This window comes from Lutra lutra, chromosome 8 (assembly GCF_902655055.1).
Source record: "Lutra lutra chromosome 8, mLutLut1.2, whole genome shotgun sequence".
Classification (NCBI taxonomy): Eukaryota; Metazoa; Chordata; class Mammalia; order Carnivora; family Mustelidae; genus Lutra; species Lutra lutra.
Window position 1 is genome coordinate 64,062,399 of NC_062285.1, and position 24,781 is coordinate 64,087,179.

Sequence of the window (24,781 nt, forward strand, 5' to 3'; positions counted from 1 at the left end):
GAAAATTGAAATGCACCCATGAAGGATGACAGTGATTCAGAAAACAGTGGTGATCCAGAAAATAATTTTGACAAGGCAAAAGTAGTCAAGAGAAACAAAATGTCATGCTATTCAAAAAAAGATCATGTAGGATGAGTACTAAAAATAGCTATGTGGGTTTCAAATAAAGGAGATTATAGATGTTTTAATGAGAAGAGCTTTCAAGGAGTACTGTAAGTTAAGACATGCATATGAAATTTGAATAGGAAGAGTGAGAGCAAGTTATTCTACGAAGATGGTTTTCCAAAACCATTTTTTAGAGTAGCATTTACCTTTTAATGTCTCTATGAATATGATGGTTTTCATGTAAAAAGCTGATGCCATTAGCTGCATCTTGAGCAATCTTGCATCTCATATGCCAAGGGAGTGGTGGAGTATCATCCTTATGAAGTAACCAACCCATTAAAAAAAAGGATAAAAAATCTATAGAAAATATATAACAGAACATTTTTCCAAGCAACTACTGAAAACGATATTATATCACCAAGAATTTGGGATTGTAATTTTTAAAAATTATCTAAAAATAATCTCTATGTAAGATCAAGTCAGAGTCAGCATTTCTTATTTGACAATAAAAATATATAGGAGCACCTCCAAAGATTTGTCTTGACTGGTATTTTGTATTTAAGATTATCATCTTACAGAATAGCAATCCCAGTTGTTTATCTATCAACCATATCATTTTCAAAGAGCAGGAAAAATATTAAGATTAATGTGGTATAAATAATCTTGTCACAAGGTGAATATTAGTATTCCAATACATAAACAGAAAGCCAAACAATCTGATGAACAAATATCTTACCAAGCAAGACAGCCTGTCTAGCAACGAGCCATTGGGCATATAAACATAGACTAAGCAGAGGTCATCTCCATCATTTGAGAAACCAAGCAGTTCTACTAAGTTCTCATGTTGACACCTACGACAAATAATTTGCCACTCAAAATTATTATGACACATACATATATTCAGCTGTTGGTTGGAGGTTATTCAATTTAGAGTTTTAACAGAAAAAAAGCACAGGAAAATAATGATATGCTATATATATTATGATACATATGTTTGTAACATGTTTATTAGTTTATGTAACCATTTACAATTTTCTGTAGTTCTTTGTCAATACTGATCAACATTAGAAGAAAATCCTTTTTCTATTTTATTTAAGTAATCTCTACTCCCAGCATGGGGCTTGAACTCACAACCCTGAGGTCAAGAATCAAATGCTCTTCTGAGAGCAACTGAGCCAGCCAGGCACCTCCTGTTTCTATTTTATAGTAAAAGCTCAATAATTTAGAGCTTTGAAACTTGTGATAGTTTGGTTAAGGACTGGCCTGATAATTACCTTTGTGTAGTACAATTTTCAGTGATAGTTTTACAGGAAAGATTTCAAGAAGTCTGTTGAAACTGCTATGACAACCCTTTCAAGAATTTTCTAACATATCCAAAGCACTGATTTATAGACATCTGATCTCTAACTACATCTAATTTGTACATAGTTGATCTTTAATGATATCTTATTATTTATAACCTAATTTGAGTTTTATCTACTTGAAAGGAATAAAACTAAAGAGAGCTGAACTATAACAAAACCTTAGATATCTGTGGTAGGGTAGAAAGAAAACTGGGCAAAGTCTAAGTTTAAAGTTCAGCTCTGCTGCTCCCCGCCCCCCTGGATATTTGACTTATAGGCCAAATTAACACTTAAAAAGTTAACATCTCGCCAAGCCTCAGCAACTTCACCAAATGTGGATAATAACCCCTACGATGTAACATGGATGCTGTGAGAATTGAACAAGCAAATAGATGAGAGCCTAGAAATATACTTCGAACATGATATGCATTCCATCCAAGTGCTTACTCACCTTGTTGATATAAAATCATCTAAAATTCTGGGATTTCATGATTTCAAATCAGACTTTAATTTGAAATCAGTCTATCCTCATAAATATTTTAAGAAGTACAAATTAAAACAAATAAGTACTCTATTTTCCATCAAACTGGCATATTTTATTTTATTATTTTTTTTAAATGGCACATTTTAAAAACGAATAGGTTGGGGCGCCTGGGTGGCTCAGTGGGTTAAGCCGCTGCCTTCGGCTCAGGTCATGATCCCAGGTCCTGGGTTCGAGCCCCGCATTGGGCTTTCTGCTCAGCGGGGAGCCTGCTTCCTCCTCTCTCTCTGCCTGCCTCTCTACTTACTTGTGATTTCTCTCTGTCAAATAAATAAAATCTTAAAAAAAAAAAAAAAAAAGCGACTAGGTTACATTTCCTGAGTTTGTACTATATAGAAGGCACTGTGGTAAGTGATTTACCTGCTCTGTTTTATTTAATCCTCACAATAACTTAATGAAGTAGACACTATTATTATCCCATTTTATAGATGAGAAAACTAATAGTTAAGAAACTTGGCTGGGGTCATTCTGCTGGTAAGATCCAGAAATTGGTACTTATTAAGAAACAGTAAGAATATTCAATGGTGGTAAAGTAGCAGTGAAATTCAAATTGTAATACATTGCTGATAGGCTTGTAAATTACCATAATTTATTTATAAGGCCATTTGGACATGTACTTGGAAAGTTTTTAAGAAGTTCATGTGTTCTGAACCAGTGATTCTTCTAGCATTCTACCTGATAAAATAAGCAGAATTGCATTTAAAGATTTAGATACAAGGAGATTTAAAGGAACTTTAATTTGTAATGTTGAAAATTAGAAACAAAGCTAGGAGGGTACTGGTTTAATAAAATATAATCATATATGCTGAATAATTAATATACAATACTGTAAATTAAAACTAATAGACTAACAAAATGTTTTAAAATTATTTTTAATGACATGGGAAAAAAGCTACACACACATCATGAAGCAAGTACCTCAAAATATTAGCCATGGCTCACTCTGAGTGATATGTTTAAGAGATGCTTTTTATTATTTCTCTACTTTGAACAAATTACTTTTAGGATTGCAGAGTGACGGGGGAAAAAAATCCCCAAAGAAAGAGGCTTTTCTTTTTTTTAATCAGTGTGCATTATTTTTACTATGACTGAATTAATTCCAGTCTATTATTTCTGTCTTGAGGTTAAGCAATCACAATTCGTAATTTATAGCAGTGGGTGTAATTGAGTGTAAAACTGGTAAATTTCATCAGGATTCATTTCAATAATGTTGTAAGGTGACAGATGGGGACTATACGTATTGTGTGAGCACTGAGTAATGCATAGAACTGCTGAGTTGGCATGTTATACCTGAAACTAGTATTAACATTGTATGTCAATTACATTTCAGGAGTTAAAAAAAATAAATTTAAGAAAACGAAAAAGAAAAAAGCTCAGGATCTGGCATCATATGTGTATGTCCGTAACTACATTTCTGCAGGGATAGGATACAGGTCTGGATATGGAAACCAGAACTGATTTTTTACTGGCTATGTGGCCTTGGGCAAGTTACATAATGTATCTAAATCTCATGGGAAAAAAAAAAAAGGTAGGGGAGGTTATAATAACTGTTATGAAATTAAATGAGACCAGACACATAAAATACAGTGCACTATAATTATCAGAATAGAATCCTGATTTGTTTCTCTCATTCTTCCTGATGACACCCAATAACTGTCAAGTGCACCGGATCCATGTCTTCTGAGGATACTGGCATACAAGTTTTTCCTGGTTTAGGGTTGTTAACATATCTAAGGGCCAATAATTCTGTATTTTTTTTTTTGTACCTCTATAACTTATTTCTCATGAATCTTGGGAGCCACAAAGATGATAATGGAAGATAGCTGAAATCCTTTGGAACTTTGCTCTGATGTAAAGTAACAAGTGCGATTTAAGCTCCAGGCATGTGAATATATGTAGTCACAGACTTGTAGAATCAAAATTCCTTCAATTCCTCTCATCTAAACCCTTTAGTTTAATTCTACATATCTGGAAATATCACTAGTTCATGGCACACTCTGGGTGAGAAACCAGGTCTCCTACTCCTTGAGCTGCTCTTTTCCACTCTACTACGTTGTCAAATTAACTTACTTTGCCATAACTTTTATTTCTTGATCAAACTGCTGTCTCAGTTCTTCAGTACTAATGTCAACCATCTGAAAAATAAAAGAATATATAATACAATACAATAACCTCAAAGCTCTTAAAGCTAAAAGGAGGTGCAAAAGATGGCTTGGCTGATCTTGCTTTCTTTAAAATGTAAGGCATTATTCTCCCCATTTTACAGAATAACTGAGAACTAGAAATATGAATGATTTGTTCAAAGTCCCATGGCTAGTTAGTGGAAGGAAAAAAACCTTATAAACCATATAACCATAAAAACCTCACTGAGTTAATATAGAAACAAAATGAAATAATATGAGAAGCATTCTGAAGAAAACATTTGTTGTAACAGAAAACATAAGCAAATTTGAAGGGAAAAAGACAAATAAAATCTACAAAATATTTGTAACATATATGACAACAGGTGACTATTTTCATCATATAAATGTATATTATATGGATATTTCTAGAATATAATAACAGAGTTATAACAAATCAAGTACATGGTGAACAGTCTAGGAGAAATGGGAATGAAGGACTTAGACAAGAATTTTTTTAATCTTTTTTATTATATTTTTTAAGCTTATTTTTATTTATTTATTTATTTATTTATTTATTTATTTTTAAGATTTTATTTATTTATTTGACAGAGAGAGATCACAAGTAGGCAGAGAGGCAGGCAGAGAGAGAGAGAGGGAAGCAGACTCCCCGCTGAGCAGAGAGCCCGATGCGGGACTCGATCCCAGGACCCTGAGATCATGACCTGAGCCGAAGGCAGCGGCTTAACCCACTGAGCCACCCAGGCGCCCTTAAGCTTATTTTTAAATGAGAAAAGTAACATAAGAAAGTTGTTTTTACAAAATTTTCTTAGTATCTTTCCATTTTCATCTTGATTATGCATGAAGCACTATGTAGAACAGGGCTTCTTAACTTCATTTTGTGAATCTTCTGGAATTACATGTATACTCATATGTGTATGCCCATAACTACATTTCTGTAGGGACAGGATCCATAGCTTTCAACAAATTTTTAAGTGTTAAGAACTACCAACTTAGAATGATGTTTAAAGAAAACATGCACTGAAATAATATTTTTCCCAAAGATTAATTTAAAACTTACAATATAGCACACCAGGAAGCAACTTTTCCTTTAATTCTTTTTACTCCTAAACATATAACTTACCGCTGCAAGTTTCTTCACTGCTACAGTTTTGTTGTTCACGTAGCCTTTATATACAACTCCAAATCCTCCCTCTCCCATCTTGTTGCCACCGAGAGAAATGGGTCTCTCATCAAAGTTATTTGTGACATTCTTCAATTCATAAAATGAAAAACTGTGAAAACCTATAATGTCAATAAAATAAGGAAAAGCTATTTTGATAAAAAAGATATTGGTTTTAATAACCTTAATATTTTTTCAACTTGATTATTATATATATATGCAAATATTTACAACTTTGATTAGGCGTGATAGGAGAGAGTACAGCTATCTTTTAAAAATAAAAATTTAAGCTTCATCTTGAAAATTCTGCCTGGTGATCCTCCACCCAAAACTCTAGTCACTTATTTTCTTTATAAAATGACCCTTTCTTTCTTTCTTTTTTTTTTTTTTTTAAAGATTTTATTTATTTATTTGACAGAGAGAGAGAGAAAGCACAAGCAGGGGGAGTGGCAGGCAGAGAGAGAAGCAGACTCCCTGCTGAGCAGGGAGCCTGATGCAGGACTCCATCCCACGACTCTGGGCTCTTGACCTGAGCCAAAGGCAGACGCTTAACCAACTGAGCCATCCAGGTCCCCTAAAATGACCTTTTCAAGTTATGTAAATATTTACACAATTTGTCATACTTCTGCAGTTGTTTGTATATCCTATTGCCTGTACTCACTGATAACACACTGACTAATACAATGATGATGGTGCTTAGTAAGTCAGGAGAGAAAAAAGAAAACCCCCAGAAGAGCTATGGCCAGGGTAACTGGGTGGCTCAGTCGTTTAAGTGTCTACCTTCAGCTCAGGCCATGATCCCAGAGTCCTGGGATCAAGCCCCATGTCGGTTCCTTGCTTAGCAGGGAGCCTGCTTCCTCCTCTCTCTCTGCCCCTCCCATGGCTTGTGTGCTCTCTCTCAAATAAATAAATAACATCTTAAAAAAAAAAAAAAGCTATGGCCAGTGTGCACACAAAAAAGGAGAGATTTATTTCAAAGCAACAGTGGTTTAATGACAAACCCACTAGCAGAAAGCACTGCAAATGTTACTTACGTGTATCACTACCTTCTAAACTTGGATTTTCTGGACTTGAGGAGTCAGGTGGCATAGAATTTTGTTCAAGATTCTGCACAGGTAACACAAATGTCCTGTCTTTGCCATAGAGAGGCAACTGTTTCTGCTGAACTGTTACAGCTTCATTAGAAGGTAGTGTATTAACTGTTTTGGGAACAGCATCTGCCAAATGGAAGTAAGATACAAGTTGTCCTTTCATAAGAAAAAGTGTTTATGAAAAAGTTAAACTAGGAACTCAGTTCAATTGATGTCATTCCCATTTCCACAGATTTAAACCTCCTTTTCTCACAGCACACACAAGAAGCTACCTAGTAAGAATTTGTAAGTTTTGGATAAAGACGAGTAGAGAGGGTAAGGTGGTGTTTTCAAAAAAATCTATGAGCCACCTACATCAGAAGCACTGAAGTGTGTTTGTTTAAAAACATCGGCCTTAACCCAAGTCAAGAATTCTGATAGGTCTGGAATACAGCCAGGAATCTACACACAAAATAGTGAGAACTGCTGGTATAAATGGCATCAAAGGGAAAAAATAAGGTTATGAGGAAGGCATCTAGACAGTGACCCAACAGAATACAATGTAGGGAAATCATGGTCACAGATCCCATTGGAGTAGAAATTGAGGGTGAAAAAAAGAGCTAAAAAAAACAAAAACAAAAACAAAAAACCCAACCCCCAAAATAAAACACCCCCACAAAACACAAAAAAACCACAAAAACCCAAAAAACTAATTTCCGTCCTTCTAAACTTCCTACTGGCACAAAACTCCCTGACTTGAATGGTGGGCTCAGACCGGATCATGAAGCCTCTATCTCCTTAGTGGCAAGTCCGCAGCGCCTTATGTCTAAGGTGCTTGTATGAGTTAGGGAGCGTGGAAAGAATGAAAAGCAGTCTCAAATGTAAGGCTCATCTACCAGGAGAAAAAAGTAAGAGTAAGGAGACATGTTCTATTTCTGCCACTTGCCTTTCCACCCTAGTTGTTGATGCCCTACTCACACTCCGTTTACCTGGTAGCAAAAGACTCGCTGCAGCAAAAAACTCATTTTGAATCAAAAGATCCACAAGATCACCAACTGTGCAATTTGTGGTGCCCCAGTCAAACAGTAATTCACAAGTGGGGCTTTTTCCCGTTTGAAGTAATGCTTCAAATCTCCTTAAAAGCAAGTGACAAAAACCCAAAATTAGTATTCAATAGACTTCACTGAAAATAGGAATTATTCCCCCATGTTCCCGCCTCGCCCACAGTACCTCCTACAGCATTAAAGGAAAGGGGCAGCATGAAAACCAGCAAGAATTACAGAGAACCCGGAAGACAGGCAGAAGGGAAAAAGATGCTAAAGGTGATGATACTGTAAGTTAACATACATTGAATACTTACTGAGTGTCTGCTCAGGGGCCACAGGATGCACCCACATGAACTCATTTAATTCTCAAAGATACTATGGATACAACACTCATTTATTAATGAGAAAGGAAGGTGTGGAGAGGTCAAGTAACCAGCCCATAGTCATACAGCCAAAACGCTGTTTTTAAACTGAGATCCAAATTCAGCTCTCTCACCTGACATAAGGGTGTGTTCTCAACCTACTGAGCCGTATTACTTCCCCTACCTGTTTTATGACTCTGCTGGCCATAGGATTTTTTAATAAATTATTCTCCTTAATGAAACAGAATACTATGCATAAACTTGGAGAATTATTCCTTTGATCCTTACTATATTTCAATTACATTAAGGAAAAACAGATTAGTTTTCCATTCTTACTTCTTCAAAAATTCATTTGAAAAGTAACATTTAAAAACTTAACAGTTTTGGGCGCCTGGGTGGCTCAGTGGGTTAAGTCGCTGCCTTCGGCTCAGGTCATGATCTCAGGGTCCTGGGATCGAGTCCCGCATTGGGCTCTCTGCTCAGCAGGGAGCCTGCTTCTCTTCCTCTCTCTCTGCCTGCCTCTCTGCCTACTTGTGATCTCTGTCTGTCAAAGAAATAAATAAAATCTTTAAAAAAAATAAATAAAAAAAAATAAAAAATAAAAACTTAACAGTTTTTTCTGCTTTGCCTCCAAATTTTTTTTTTTAAGATTTTATTTATTTATTTGACAGAGAGAAATCACAAGTAGGCAGAGAGGCAGGCAGAGAGAGAGGAGGAAGCAGGCTCCCCGCTGAGCAGAAAGCCTGATGTGGGGCTCGAACCCAGGACCTGGGATCATGACCTGAGCCGAAGGCAGCGGCTTAACCCACTGAGCCACCCAGGCGCCCCTCCAAATTTTTTATGTTGCAAAATTTCAAACTTACAGAAAAGTTGTAAGAATAATACCACGAAAAACTGTTTCCCTTTCACCTCGATACACCAACTGGCCAGTGGATAACACTTTGCCACGCTTGTATTCTTGCCTTCTCCCTCTCGCCGTGTGTATGTGTGTGTGTGTGCATGCATACATGTTACAGTATAAGCGAAACACCCTGTAGAATGTCTCATAGTCTAGACTTGTCTGGCTACTTTCTCATGATTAAATTAAGGTTAAAAATGTTTGGTAAGTGGGGCGCCTGGGTGGCTCAGTGGGTTAAGCCTCTGCCTTTGGCTTGGGTCATGATCCCAGGATCCTGGGATCGAGCCCCGAATTGGTCTCTCAGCTCAGCGGGGAGCCTGCTTCCCCCTCTCTCTCTCTTCTGCCTCTCTGCCTGCTTGTGATCCCTTCCTCTGTCAAATATATAAATAAAAAAATCTTAAAAAAAAATGTTTGGTAAGAACACTACCTAGGCGACGTGTTCGTCCCACTGTACCGTACCAGACCCACATAATGCAGTCTGTGCCATTATCAGTGACCCAAACTTTGATTATTTGGTTAAGGAGGTGTACTTCAGATTTTTTTCTTTATAAAAGTACCTTTGCCCTTCATAATTCATAAGTAACCTGTGGATAATGCTTCGAAATCCTGTGCATATCTTGTTTATCAACAACTTTTTATCTTGTGGTATTAGCAACGCTGATGAGTCTTGCATGGGCGATTGTAAATTGGTAACTTTTTATAAATCTTTCAATAATTATTTGCCACCATTATTCTGTAAAGAAGAGCTTTTTCTCCTCACCACCATTGCCTCAACTATTCTCCAAAAGTTTTTAATAGCAATATCAATAAATTATCTTTGAAAGTTGCTTTCAACCTAATCTGCCTCTTTTAAGATTTTATTTATTTATTTGTCAGAGAGAGGGAGAGAGAACACAAGCAGGGGGAGTAGCAGGCTGAGGGAAAAGCAGGCTCCCCGCTGAGCAAGAAGCTGAATATGGGATTTGACCCCAGAACCCTGGGATCGTGACCCGAGTCGAAGGCAGATGCTTAATGGACTGAGCCACCCAGGCATTCCAAAACCTAAATTTCTTTCAAGTAATTTAAGATGTTTATCCTTCATATGAGGAAATGTTTCCTGGAAGGACTAAGATGGGAGTTAAGGCTTTGGGATCTTTATCCGGTTAATGCTGAAAATCACAAATTAATGTCTTTTCTTCTTACATCCAAACACAGATTTGGGGCTGAAATTTGGGTTGAAATCACTGACAAAAATAAAATCTGTACACACATTTTATAGTAAATCAAGCAGAGATAAACAGAGATGAAGAATGAGATCGTCTGAAGACAGTGTTGTAAAATCCTCACTAAGACCTGATACTTCCGTTCACAGATGTGTATATTTACAAGCGACTTTAAAATGTCAATTTGAAGTACACTGTCAAGGGAAGTAGAAATTTACACACTTAGCTTTTTACTAGAGATTCTTATAATACCCTTATGTTCAATCTGGATGTGACAAGTGTAAGGCTGAGGGAAATTTCTCAGCTTGCTAAACAGAAAACTAGAGTAAAAGTGGGAATCTTGATTCTAACCCAAAAACTTATTTTCAAGATCACAACACTAGCCTAGCTGACATAATGGAGAAAGAACCAAAAATTGCAAAAATGGAAAAAAAGAGGTTACTTATTAGCATTATTTTCCCCTGATAGAGTTTTATTTTCTGAATTGCAACATTAGATGATATTTATATCTATTAATCATTCTAGATTGTGATGTAAGAATTTAAAAAGGAAGAGAATTTTATACGTTACCTTATGTGAAACTGATTGTATCTATCATCACCAGATGGTTTTTTAATAGCTACCGCTAACTGCTTCCATCCTTCTTGAGGATCAATAAAATCTGACAGCTTCCTAATTAGTCCAAGATTGAGGCAGCGCACATATGTTGAAGATGTTATGGGTTTGTTCATCTTCTATTCCTAAAATATGGAAAATTCTCATTAAAATTTTATGGTAGTTTTAGGGATGACATCTGTAAGCTTATAAATCACATTTTGCTACAATATGTGAAAAGTCGGCAACTGATTACACCATAATAAAGGAACACTCCTAGGTCAACTAATTGATATTCTTTTTTTTTTTTTTTTATTTGACAGAGATCACAAGTAGGCAGAAAGGCAGGGGGCGGAAGAGTGGGGGAGCAAGCTCCCCGCGGAGCAGGGAGCCCGACGTGGGGCTTGATCCCAGGACCCTGAGACCATGACCCAAGCCGAAGGCAGAGGCTTTAACCCACTGAGCCACCCAGGCACCCCAACTAATTGATATTCTAAGAAGAAATTAAAATTGTGGTATATTGGGGCACCTGGGTGGTTCAGTGGGTTAAGCCTCTGCCTTCAGCTCAGGTCGTGATCCCAGGGTTCTGGGATCCAGCCCCACATGGGGGGGGGGGTCTCTGCTCAGCAGGGAGTCTGCTTCCCTTCCTCTCTCTCTGCCTGCCTCTTTGCCTACCTGTGATCTGTGTCTGTCAAATAAATAAATAAAAAAAAATCTTTAAAAAATAATTGTGGTTTATTTGTCTAATTGTCGTCTGGTCTTACTTTTTTTCTCCACCTATAATTATCCATGACAAATTGAAGAATTATTTTTCTGACATTTCTGAAGTGCAATTTACACAAAGAAGTGAAAAATTCACTTTTTCAGAAAATTCCTGAAAATTCAGAAGATATTCAGGAATCAATTCTATTCATAAAATATTTATTTTTCAATTAAAAATATTTTTCTCAATCAGTATTTATTTAAACATTTGCCAACACTCTTTGGTAGAAGTAAAACAATGAAATAACTAAAAGATATGGTAAATAACTAACTTTTCCTATCACTTTGAGTTCAACAAAACTGTCTGATAATAATTCATTCCCTACTAAGCCAAACCCTGTGGTTTACCACCTTAACTACACTCTAGAGAAAACCTTTATTTCCTCAGTCCCCTATTTCTTTTGCCACTCCACCCTGGAGAGTGACAGCCAGGGATACATTTCACAATTCTACTTGTACACAGGCACTGCTGAATATAGGTATAGAGAATTAGATAGCTGAGCAGAACGGTACGAACACAAATTTATGGAGACCCTCTTTCCATGCAGCCTTCAACACTGCTGTGAATCCTGTTGCCTTTGTTCATTGTCCTTAGTGACTATTTAATGCCTTTACCTCTCTCCATGTGGTTTTATTTGACCTCCATGCCTCTCATTCTCAGCAAGTGGCAACCTTTCATCTAATTAATCAAGACAGGGATTCAGGTATTCTTCCGTCAATTATTCTCCTTATTCCCTCTGTACTTTTATCTTTAAAATGTAACATAATTAATCTTTGGAGTAAAGGATATATTTATGTGGTGCAAAATTCAGAAGCTAAAAAGAGTAAAAAACCAAAATGTCACCCTGTATCGTAGGCTTCCATATTTGTATTCTCTTCTCTTTGGCCTTCTTTGACCACCACATCTAAGTAGGTCTATCTGCCTTCGACCCAATTATCTTTCACCACTGCACAATGTAATTGTAATCATGTATTTATTTGCTTGTTTATTATCTGCTTCCCCCTTTAGACTGTAAGCTCCATGACTCCATTTCATTTGTTAATAGATAATTACTGATTAGCGACTTGTACATATTGCTGGTAAGAGTTAAGAATGAATGAATTTTTTTTTTTAAAGATTTTATTTATTTGCCAGAGATAGAGAGAGAGAGTACACACAAGCAGGCAGAGAGGCAGGCAGAGGCAGCGAGAGAAGCAGGCTCCCTGCCGAGCAAGGAGCCCAATGCGGGACTCGATTCCAGGACCTTGGGATCATGACCAGAGCTGAAGGCAGCGGCTTAACCAACTGAGCCACCCAGGCGTCCCAAGAATGAATGAATTTGTTGTCGAGTACCATGCTAGGTGATTCATATATTTCACTTAGTTCTTAAATTGATGAAGGCAATTTTAACATCTTTACTTCACAAAGACAGTAAATGAGAGTTGGACTTGAACTCATATCTGACTCCAAAATTCATTCCATAGGTCCCTACTTTTATAACTCAATGCACTGTTCAAGTCACTCTCTTTTCTATATAAAAACAAGACATTTCCTTTCATTTATTCATATGTTCAATGTATGTCAGGCTCTGTACTAAGTGATGGGAGCTACGGAAAGGAGAAAAAAATCTTTATTTTCAAGCTTCTCAGCCCAGCAGAGGATATGAATAATTACAGTGAGTGATAAATGTTCCAAGTGGTGTGTGCAGGGTGTGGAGGCCCAGTAAGCATGGAGCCAAGGCAGTCTGAAGGAAACATATCAAGACAGATCTGGGTGGGGAGAGAGATTGGAAGGATGAGTGAAAAGGAATGAGGATCAACCTAAAAGGAAATTCCAGGCAGTAGGAATAGCACCAAGAACATTGATTAGGCCCAGGCAAGGAGTTTGATCTCTGTCTGTCAAATAAATAAATAAATAAATAAATAAATACATAAAACTTTCAAAAAATATATCTTATTTATTTATTTAACAGAGAGAGACAGAGAGATCACAAGTAGGCAGAGAGGCAGGCAGAGAGAGGGGGAAGCAGGCTCCATGCTGAGCAGAGAGCCCAATGTGGGGCTAGATCCCAGGACCCTGAGATCATGATCTGAGCTGAAGGCAGAGGTTTAACCCACTGAGCCACCCAGGTGCCCCAATAAATAAATGAGTCTTAAAAAAAGAAAAAAAGTACTGATGAACCATGGAGGTAAGAAGAAAACTAGGACAATAGCATATGAGAGATTTCTAGAAAGGGGGATAGGTTGGTATATAAGACCCAGAGAGGTCCAATAAACACTGATGAGTGTGTTAGATTTGGAAAGTGGGTGACTTAAGAAAAGTTTTAATGACTCAGTGAGTGAATGGTAAAAATGCATTTTCTAAGAAATATGGCTTTGAAGGGAAGGAGGTGGAAGGCATCAGTTCTCAAATTTGGTCTCGATAACCTTTACACTATTAAAAATTTCTATAGAATCCAAAGAGCTTTTGTTTATGTTGGTTATATCTACAAATAATTACCTTATTAGAAATTGACACTGAAAAATTTAAAAATTACTTATTCACTAACTGATTAAAAATAAGCAATATAGGGATGCCTGGGTGGCCCAGTTGGTTAAGTGGCTGCCTTCAGCTCAGGTCATGATCCCAGCTGCCTGGGATCAAGTCCCACATCGGGCTCCTTGTTCGGCAGGGAGCCTGCTTCTACCTCTGCCTCTGCCTGCCACTCTGTCTGTGCTTGCCCTCTCACTCTCTCTCTCTGACAAATAAATAAATAAAATATTAAAAAAAATTAAAAAAATAAAAGAATATACTACATGTTAGCATACATAATATATTTTGATAAAAATAATTACATTCTCCAAAATAAAAAGAAGAGTGACATTATTTTATAGTTTTGCTAATCTCTTCAATATTCAGCTTAATAGAAGACAGCTGGATTCTCATATCTGTTTTTGCATTTACTCTGCTGCATTACACTGATTTGGTTGACACATATGAAGAAAATCCATAGAGTTGGAAACGGAATTTTAATACTCTTTTCACAAAGTCGTAGATACTTCTCTTTGACACTATAGTGAAACTTGATAAAAGAGAATTTCCTAACAGCTGCAATGTGAAATCTGAAACTGTATCAGTGAACTTCGTTTCATTAAAATCCATTGTACTCTGAATGAATCTTTTACCCATAAGTGATTTTGACTCTATGAATCTCTTGAAAGTGACTTGGGGACCCCAACCACGCCCTAAAAACTCCTGGTTTAGGATTTGTTTTAAGAGTTAAGCTTGGTTGAGGATACAAAAGGGATAGTGAACAGAGTATATGTCAAGACGTCAGCCCTGAACTGAAGGAAAATTTTTCTTCCAAATCTAGAAAGAGGGGTTTGGATACAGACATATTTGAAGGGAGAGGGAGAACTCCCACACAATGTTATTTTCTTGGTGAAGCAGGAGGTGAGGTCACCTAGTGCTAGTAAAAGAACTGCCCTATCACCTTGAGGGTCACTGGGCAAATGCCTATGATTTCTTCAAGCTCAGTGCAAAAGGTACTGTTGGCTTTCCCTGAGAGTCATATCTTTTGCTCCAAACTGTCACCAGTCATTCTTCTAGGATAACAATTAACATATTTTATTGTTTATGTGTCTGCCTTCTCTTTTATTTTTTTTAAAGATTTTATTTATTTATTTGACACAGACAGAGATCACAAGTAGGCAGAGAGGCAGGCAGAGATAGAGGGGGAAGCAGGCTCCCTGCCGAGCAGAGAGCCCGATGCGGGGCTCAATCCGATCCGAGGACCCTGGGATCATGACCTGATCATGACCTGAGCTGCATAACCCACTGAGCCACCCAGGCGCCCTTGCCTTCTCTTTTAGATGGTGTGTTCTCCTAAGCAGAGACCCAACCAAATTGGGCTTTAGCAACTACTTAAAATATTGTGTTGAGTGAGAGAAAGACTTTTTTTTTTAATTAAGAAATTATATCTGCCTATAGACTTTGCAGTGGCTCCGTTCACATTATTTTTCTTTATTTACTCAGATTTCTCTCCATTTTAAGAAGTACAATGTGATTGACAAAACTAGTAGAAGGAGGACTGCCTGGTAATCCTAAAGGCTAGAACTAAATTACAGGAAATTGAGAATAAAAAGTCTGTCTTAGAACCAGGAATAAATTCAGTACTTTTCCTATACACAGATTTCTAGCAGAGGTGACGGCATAGGGCTACCAAAAAAAAAAAAAAAAAAAAGGAAAGCCTCTGACAACTCCTCTCTCTATACATGTCTTTTAAGTTCTAAATCTCAGAATTTAAAATTTTACTTTAAACACACATTCATATATCACCACACACACATCTGGAAGAATATGCACTAAAACATTAACTGTGATTATCTCTTAATGGTGATTTTTAGGAGAGTTTTGTTTTCACTTGCTTTCTGCATTTTTTTTTTTTTTAAAGATTTTATTTGTCACAGAGAGAGGGAGAGAGAGAGAGCACAGGCAGACAGGAGCCTGATGTTGGACTCGATCCCAGGACGCTAGGATCATGACCTGAGCCGAAGGCAGCTGCTTAACCAACTGAGCCATCCAGGTGTCCCGATTTCTGCATTTTCAATTAAAAAAAAAAAAGTTACTGTAGAGAAAAAATGAAAAAGTATCACTTCTTTCAAAGCATTCAAGACATTGGGAGATGGAGAAGAGAAGTGAGTTGGGAGAAATTGGAGGGGGGAGACAAACCATGAGAGACTGTGGACTCTGAGAAACGAACTGAGGGTTTTGGAGGGGGACAGTGAAGGGGTGAGCTTGGTGGTGGGTATTATAAAGGGCATGTATTGCATGCAGCACTGGGTGTGGTGCATAAACAATGAACTTTGGGACACTGAAAATAAAATAAAATTAAATAAAATTTAAAAAATTAGTGTGCTTAGGATTAATATAAGGAGAAAAAGATATATTGCTTACAAAATAAATAAATAAATATCTTCATGACTTTTCTCACACCATTAATTCTCATAGTGACCATTCATATTTTCAAAGAAGACAACTCAGACAAGAACAAAGATAAGATGATAATTGAGAAATATACTAAAACAAATGTTTCCTTGTGGAAATCAATACTTCTTACTCATATGGATGTTCTCAAAAAGACAAAGTACTGTGCCCCAAATGGGAAATAAAAGATTTTTGTCAAATGAATTAATGAAGTTTTAAGACTGATTCATTAGCACTCTGATCAGAGGAAGAGACTATAGAGGGGAGGAAGAAGTTGCACGGGCCTGGGTTCTAATGAAGCTCTTCCACAAACCAATTATGACCAGACTTAATAACTGAATTTCCTTGGATCTTGTTTTTTTAATCTGTAAAACAGAGATGATAATACCTAAGACTTGCTGTAAGATTTTAAACCAACAAATGCAAAGCGCCTATCACTTATTAGGTGATTTTTAAAAATGTTGGAATAATTATTTTATGGCAGAGTTATTCTTATATAAATTTTTTTTTTAAAGAAAAGAAATGTGCAGATGTATGAAAGCTCAGTTTTCAGAAGATATATAGTGGTGAGGGGCTACTGACAGAGCAGAAATAAGAGGTCTGAGAATATAGTTAAGCTTTTCAGGTAGCAGCAGTCTTATTTTATTAAGCACAGCATTTTTAATATATTTATAACCTCCCTAAAATACACTACACACTCCCATGCTTTCTTCCCTAAAATACACTACGCACTCCCATGCTTTCTTAAGTGAAATATGCTAGATAACCATTAGTCTTTATTTCTGGACAACTCAGTACCAGCATTATGGGCAAAAGCTGGTGACACTTTTGGACCTATTAAATTACATAGGGCTGCCCTTTTCAAACTAGGATATGTGTTGGTATGCTGTATATTAAAAATAATACATAATTCTCAAGCATGGATTTAATTCACTCTAAGTAATTTGAAATGCTTTGGAATATATATATTTTAAGATTTTATTTATTTGACAGAGAGAGACACAGTGTGAGAGGGAACACAAGCAGAGGGAGTGGAAGAGGGAGAAGAAGGCTTTCAGTGGAGCAGGGAGCCCAATGTGGGGTTCTGGGATCCCCGGGACCTGGGATCAGGACCTGAGCAGAAGGCATATGCTTAATGACTGAGCCACCCAGGTGCCCTTGCTTTGGATATATAAAAATACATATAATGTTTGGATGTATTAAAAACATAGAAACATTGTTTTTCAATATTCTGAAATATTGAATATTGAAATAAATCAAATATTTACTGAGTGTCTACTTTGTGCTGGATATTGATTCAAGTTCCTGGAGACAAAACATTAGGAAAATAAGGAAAAAATAACCGAACTCATGGAACTTATATTCTAATAGATGAAGATGGGGAATAAGCAAATAAACTCTATACTACGCTAGATGGTGCCAAATGGAGTGGACAAAAATAAACAAGAGGAGTTTCACTCTAAAACAGGGTAGTCAGAGAAAGCCTCAGTGTGAAAGTGCCCTGTGATTAAGGGTCTCAAGAACTGGGAAAGTCAGACACTGGGATATCTGTGGGAGAAGTTTTCGGTAAAAGGAATACTAAAAATATAAAGGTCTTTAAGTGGGCTCACTGAGAACAGCAGGGAGACAGTAAGTCTGGGGAGGAAGGAGCAGGAAAGTGGCAGATTAGATGAGACCGGTAAGGCACCAGGTCTCCTAAAGCTTTATAGCTTTTGTATTGATTTTGTGTATCCTCTGGGTGAGAAGACGGTGGAGGCTTCGAGAATAGGAGAGAGATGCTCTATACTCAGGTCTAAAAAAGACACCGGGGCTGCTGCTGGGAGTAAAGGATATTAGACTAAGCAGAGAAACAGGAAGAGACCAATAGCAGAGGACACCAACGATCCAGGCGGGAGGCGCTGGCGGCTTGGACCAGAGTGGTCGCAGGGAAGGGGGCAGTCCCAGGATGCTGGACAGTTTCCCAAGAAGAGCAAATAGAATCCCATGTGCAGAAATGAAGGGTGAGGAGGCTGCGCCAAGGTTTCTGGCCTGAACGTTTCTCGACATGTACTTGGATGGAGAAGGCTGTGGATGGAGCAGGTCTGGCCCGCAAGATCAGGAGCTTGCCCTGGAGAGGTAGAGGTAGAAAGCAAACTTCAAATGAACGTTCAGCATGAAAGCATAAGAGAAATAGGAACTTTCTGACAGATCCTTTCCAGGAATACCCCCAGACAGGTAAAAGGCAGACTTGAATATTCTCTCCTCTTAGGGCTCCTTGGGCAGACAGGTTTTTCGGGCAGTAATAGAGCTCTGGTTCCCAAATGGTCTCTCCCTTTCGCAGGGTCTCTTTTTATCCCTCTGTTTTCTCTCCTGCTCCAGGCAGTCGGGTAATACTTTCCCCATCTGACAATGTACTTGTTGATCCTTACACCCCTCTCCACTTTCTAATTTCTTGGAACGTGGAAGCAAGCCAGAATGACAAGCTAGGTGGAATCTTGCGGAGGCCCAGAACGCCTTCCACGCGACGAGCATCTCTGCCCAGAGCTGGCCTTACTTCCTGGTTCTCGGGAAAAGAAATTCATTTCGTAAACCGGTTCCCGCAACACACCGCCTCGGAGTTGCGAAACCTGACGCGAGGTGGGACTGAGCCACAGAAGGACTTGGAGCCGCCTCTCCAAGCCCCGGCTTCCTCCTCAGGTCGGATGAACTGATCCTCGGGAACCCACCCAACCCACCCTGGAGCAAACTGGGCCCACACACCCTACTTCCTCTCTAACTTTTCTCATTTTGAAGACAGAAGGCGGTTTTTCTTCCGAAACCGTCCTTCAACAACTCTGGGACACAGGGATGGAGACCGGAGCGCAGACCGCGGACGACCTGTGAAGAAGACACGCATGGCGGGAATTCCTTACCTGCCCAGTAGCGGGGCGCCAGGGCGGCCGGGGCACTGCCCCGCTCAGCCGGCTGCGGAAGAACCCCGGCTTGCAAGAGCACCGGGACGGGGTGGGCCCAAAATATTAGTCCCCGCCCCAGTCCCCGCCCCAGTCCCCGCCCAGTACCTCCTCTGTACGCCACCAGGCGGCTCTGCCCGGGGAGAAATGCCAGGTCTCGCGTAAAGCTCTTCTTTAAGTGGGAGCCTGCCCCTTTAAATACGCCGCTGTCCGAGACCAAGTAATTTAAGACTTCCGGACATGCGCGCAGCTTTGTGCCCAGGAATTCCTTAACTCGGACGCGAGGTAGACCGATAGAGCTTCTTGCAAGATGTGGGGCTTTGTGCGGGGCAATGACGAGATTAGCATTGGGACCCCCGACTTTTTGCTCGAAAGAGGGAGGCGACATGAGCTAGTATCAGCGTTGGGGCAGGCGGGGGCTGTGGAGGGATAAGCAGGTGGAGACACTGGCTGTGCTCGGGGTACTTTTGATGCGCCAGAAGGCAACCCCGCTAGAGACTAGTTCTGCGAATTGGTGGCGGAAAGCAAATAGGCGTGACTGCAGTTGAGCGTTGGCATTTGAAGGAAGAGCGTGAGGGGAAAAGCGCTACCTGCTGCCTTTCTAACATCTCCGCAGAATCTGCCCCCAACCAACAAATCCCCAACCTTGGGTCCCCCAAACTACCCACTCGTCTCCGCCCCGCACCCTCGTCAAGAAGTCTGCTGTCTAGGAATATTGCCTATTTGTGTTAAACTGGACGTGGGCTTCTAGCCTCCCTCCAGCTCAGTTCCACTCTTTCACTAAGATGCTCAGTTGTAATTCTCTGAACATTACGTTCTTCTCAAGGTGTTCTAGCTAACCCAGTAGCTTAGAAGGTCTTTATATCTTCTTCCTTTTACTGGGGAAAGAGTACGTCATTATTCTTTACTAGGACAGCCCTAAAACTGCACTCGATGACATCGCTTTCCAACTCTTGGGCTTCTTCATCACATTGATCTGCTCAGTGCCGTCATTCATCTTACTGAAACGTCTTTTTGGACTGTATCGTTTTTCTATTCAAACACCTCCAGTAGCTATATGTTGACCACTCGACGCATTCCAAGTTCTTGGTTGGGCATTCACTGTCTGGCAGTTTGGTTCTAATCCTAGCTGTATTTTCCAGAACTGTACTACAAAACTTTTCCTCCTGTTGTTCACGTATCTGGGCTGTTTAGTTTTCCCTAACACATTGCATATTTGGTTTGTATGTACTTACGATATGTCTCTACCTTATTTCTGTGTCTTGAATTGTTTGGAGGACTTAAATGGTCCCTTGTATTATGCTTTCTCTGGTTATCATAGGTGAAAGTGATCTATTGGTTCCTTTTTATCAGTCAGGGACAACCTTTCTGAGTTGTGACTGAGGAATTACTAATTTAATCAGCGGGAACAGTTAACACAAGGAATTGAAGAAGGCCATTGTAGTTGGGAGTATAGTGCGTAATGGAGAAAGGGTACAAGATAAATTTGGAGAACAGATAGAGTCCAGAATCTTAGCGGTCTCTGGAAGCCAGGGTAAAGTAATTTAGATTTCATTATCAATATGATTAGAGGTCTTAAAGAGGGTTGTGATATGATTTAACTTACCTTTCAAATTATCATTCTGGCCATGTGGAGAATAGACAATAGTGGACTAGTTAAGTAGAGGCAGATTCGAGACCTTCACAATATGTAAGAATTTCTAAGATGGGAGTGCTAAATGATGGAAGGACAGCAAGAGTAATCAGAGAGCCAGACGCTTAAAGTTGATGTAATTTTTGGTGTTGAGAAAGTCAAGGTTATGACCAAGATAAAGTAAAAGTGACTTGAAGTGGAGATCAAGGAACAGAAGGACTGTGGTGTTAAACAGATGATGCATATGGATGGACATGGAAGTCATGCTGGATGGGAAGACATTGAGAGAGTTGTTAAAATCATCTGTGAATGAAGAGGAGTCGTCTGGGGACCAAAGAGAAGATGATAGCAGATGGCAAAGCCTGATCGCATGAACTTCAAAGGCATTGGGATTTGGGGGAGGTAGAGGAGTGAGAAATGGTTTGCAGAAGTGGCAAACAGAAAATATTTACTTCCTCCAGGTCCTAAGTTAAGTAGGTGTGAAAGGAAGAATAGCTTTTACTTGAGAGGACTAGAGAAGCAGCAGCATGGGGAAATAGCTAGGTTTCAGTTACGGCAAGAAACTGAGGAGGCTGTGCAGGAAATTAAGGAACAGAGGAAAATAAATATATCCTTATGTAGTCTAGGAAATTAGGATATAGAGACTTTGCTGTGATTTCCATGTGACACGATGCATGGGGCACTTTACTAAATTGGTTCAGATTAGTAGAATATATTTTAGAAATGGGATGAAGGTCCAGAAGATGATGAATTACCTAGAGAGGTCATTAGTATGTAAATAGTATGTGGTCCCTGGGTGTTTTATCTTTGATATAGCACTATCTGGTATGGTAACTGTGGGGGGTGTGAAGTGTGAATAAAGGCTTTTTCAGAGGATTATTCTCTTACCTACTGCTTAAGATTTGTGAAGTGTTCTCTCTGATGCCAGTAGCACGGTTGGAATTTTCCTGTGGGTCAACATCAAGAGTTTGTATCCGTAAAAGTCTGGAACTGGGTTTTCAAGAAAGTTTAAGGCTCAGGATTAATTTAAGTGTGTTTTGAAGCATAATCAAATTGCAAGCTGATTTTTAGAACTTCATTTAGCTATCAATTTGGACTATTTCTTCCTGTCTTCTAGTCCTTTCTCTCATCTCTAACCCCTAATATATAAAAATCTAGCCACAAATTCTCTGGAATTAGCTGGAAATTTTCAGGGATGGGATTTAGACAAATAACTTTAAGTCCTATGTTCTGGTCTCTTTGTGGGCCTACAAGTAGGATTTTTAAAGTAAACTTGAAACTGATCCATTTCAATCCCGGATAATAGATGGGAGCTTGGAGTGGGTAGAGAATGAAGTTGCAAATCATCAGTTATAACAGAAAAGATTACCTGTTAATTCATCTTGGTATAGAAGAGTGAAAATACACATGACATATAGAAATAAATTGCTAATGCCTTTTGAGGGGACTCAGGATTGAAAGGGAGAAAGAAAAATCCTACAAGTATATTTCTTTATTGTTATCCGTAACTTTTCTTTCTGGTAACTGACTGCCTCTTTGTTTCTTTTGTAGGCATTGTTATTTAAGAATGGAAGAGGATACAGATTTTAGGATCAGGTTTAGTTCCTTGCGTTTCATTACTGATCATGTTGGATTTCATGGCACTATAAAAAGTTCACCAAGTGACTTTGTTGTTATAGAGATTGATGAACAGGGACAGTTTGTTAATAAGGCCACCAATGAGCTGATTAGTAAAGTACAACCTGAGCCAAATAATTTTGCCAAAAAGACAAAACTTGATTTTCAAAATTTATCCTTTAAAGAGGGAAGGAACCAAGAAGTCAGTACTTTCACTGGGTGCTCTGATGATGACCACAATGATCAGTCTTCTTCAGAAAAGGAAGATACTATCAGTGACGGAACTTCCAAAAGTGAAGAAGGAAAAGTCGACGTTTTAGGCAACTTGTTAGATGAAAAAACTAATGAATTACTGAATCACTTTGCCTGCGATATAAAAGAGAAGTGGAATTCTAAAACTGAGCTAATTGGATCATCTCCTGAATTCTCATTGGGCAGAATCCTTGACAAAAACCAGAGGGCTATTTTGCATAGTGCTGTTAGGCAGAAATTCCCCTTTTTAATAACTGTTGGTAAAAACAGTGAGATTGTTGTAAAACCGAATCTTGAGTTTAAGGAACTCTGTCACTTGGTATCTGAAGAAGAAGCATCGGACTTCTTTAAATATTTGGATGCAAAGAAAGAAAATTCCAAATTTACCTTTAAACCTGATACAAACAAAGACCACAGAAAAGCAGTCCATCATTTTGTCAACAAAAAGTTTGGAAACCTTGTAGAAACCAAATCTTTCCCCGAAGTTAGTTATAATGCCGGTAATCCAAATGTAGTGATTACAGTAAGATTTCGGGAAAAAACACACAAGCACAGGAAAAGATCTTTTTTTGAATGCCGGGATCAAAAAGTTATATACACAGGTAATGTAATAAATCATTACCATTTTCTTTGATAAAGTTAGTTAAAATTGTGTGAAAGATTAATAATTTCAAATGAATTAAATAGACTTAACCAGAGGGATGTCAGAAAAAATATTTGGGTGTGGTTTTTAGTGGACGATAAAGCCTTTTGAATTACACTAATTTTAAGAATTAACCTTATTGATCAAAGTATGGTTAACACAGATGCTTATAATTAACAGTCACAAATGTACAAGGTTGAAGGAGTTATTTTGTGTTTAATAAGTTTTATTGGAGATAAATCTTGATTTCATATTTTAGAAGTTATTTTATTTTATTTATTTTTTTTTAAAGATTTTATTTATTTATTTGACAGAGAGAGATCACGAGTAGACGGAGAGGCAGGCAGAGAGAGAGAGAGAAGGAAGCAGGCTTCCTGCTGAGCAGAGAGCCCGATGTGGGACTCGATCCCAGGACCCTGAGATCATGACTTGAGCCGAAGGCAGTGGCTTAACCCACTGAGACACCCAGGCACCCTTAGAAGTTATTTTAATTAAAATTAAATACTCAGATAAGTAGAATATGTCTGCTGTGCTTGGGAAAGTGAAGAGAACACCTTGTTATCTAAACAAATGAACTTTACCACGCAAGGCAGAGAACCTCCTTTCAAGGAGCTCCTTCTTTGTCACTCTTTTAGAGAGGAGGTTCTCAAGCTTTAACATGCATTAAAAATCACGAAAAGGGCTTGTTAAACAGATTTCTGAGCTGTATTCTCAGAGTTTCTGGTTTACAAGGTTTGGGGCAGGCTTTCAGAAATGCCCAGGTGATACTTTCTACTCAGTCCAGGGACCACATTTTGAAAATCACTGTTTAGCAGATATATTCAATCCCTAGGCCTGGAGGGAACTGATGAAAACTTACTCTACAAGTTCGGCTGATCAGGTTTAATTGGTCTGTATCCTACATGAAGAATAGGAAGTGTTTCAGATAGTCTTGTTTTATAGATAGAGCAAAGCTTTTTAATTTTTTTTCCTGGTTAAACACATTATTTTATTTTATTTATTTTTTAAGTTTTTATTTTAATCACCCAATGCTCATCATGACGAGTGTACTCCTTAATCCCCATCACGTATTTCACCCGTCCCCTTCACCTACCTTCCCCCTGGTAACCAGCAGTGGGTTCTCTATAGTTAAGAGTGTTTCTTCATTTGTCTCTCTGTTTCCCCCCCCCCCCCTTTGCTCATTTGTTTCTTAAATTCCACATATGAATGAAATCATATGGTATGTGTCTTTCTCTGACTGGCTTATTTCACTTAGCATTACTCTAGCACCATCCATGTCATTGCAAATGGCAAGATTTCATTCTTTCTTTACTGCTGAGTAATATTCCATTTTATGTATATGCAACCTGTTTATCCATTCATCAATCCATCAGTGGACACTTGGGTTGCTTCCATATCTTGGCTATTGTAAATAATGCAGCTATAAATGTAGAGGTGCATGTATCCTTTTGAATTAGTATTTTTGTAATCTTTGGGTAAATACCCAGTAGTGAGATTGCTGGATTATAGGGAAGTTTTATTCTTAACTCTGAGGA

The 24,781-nt window shown here is 38.4% G+C and overlaps 2 protein-coding genes across 8 annotated transcripts in view; one reads left to right on the plus strand and one right to left on the minus strand.

Annotated features, from left to right (window-relative positions):
* Positions 1-19,210, minus strand: part of IRAK4 (interleukin 1 receptor associated kinase 4) — a 29,647-nt gene extending 10,437 nt beyond the window's left edge. The window contains exons 1-8 of the mRNA XM_047739738.1: positions 19,063-19,210; positions 10,441-10,610; positions 7,352-7,497; positions 6,327-6,509; positions 5,254-5,414; positions 4,060-4,124; positions 842-956; positions 312-421 (exon numbers count right to left, since the gene is read on the minus strand). Coding sequence (XP_047595694.1) covers positions 312-421; positions 842-956; positions 4,060-4,124; positions 5,254-5,414; positions 6,327-6,509; positions 7,352-7,497; positions 10,441-10,601 — 941 coding nt within the window. The 5' untranslated portion in view covers positions 10,602-10,610; positions 19,063-19,210. The remainder of the gene's footprint in view (positions 1-311; positions 422-841; positions 957-4,059; positions 4,125-5,253; positions 5,415-6,326; positions 6,510-7,351; positions 7,498-10,440; positions 10,611-19,062) is intronic.
* Positions 19,211-19,353: 143 nt separating this feature from the next.
* PUS7L (pseudouridine synthase 7 like) overlaps positions 19,354-24,781 on the plus strand; it is a 104,055-nt gene continuing 98,627 nt past the window's right edge. For 4 of the 7 annotated variants that reach the window (XR_007129235.1, XR_007129237.1, XR_007129236.1 and 1 more), the window contains exons 1-2: positions 19,408-20,635; positions 22,286-23,205. Coding sequence is in view for 4 of the 7 variants with exons in the window: in XM_047739733.1 (XP_047595689.1) it covers positions 22,302-23,205 (904 nt within the window). In the remaining 3 variants the exon portion in view is untranslated. Of the gene's footprint in view, positions 19,387-19,406; positions 20,636-22,285; positions 23,206-24,781 lie in introns of those variants that run through there. The other 3 variants (XM_047739734.1, XM_047739735.1, XM_047739737.1) reach the window with 3 other exon arrangements.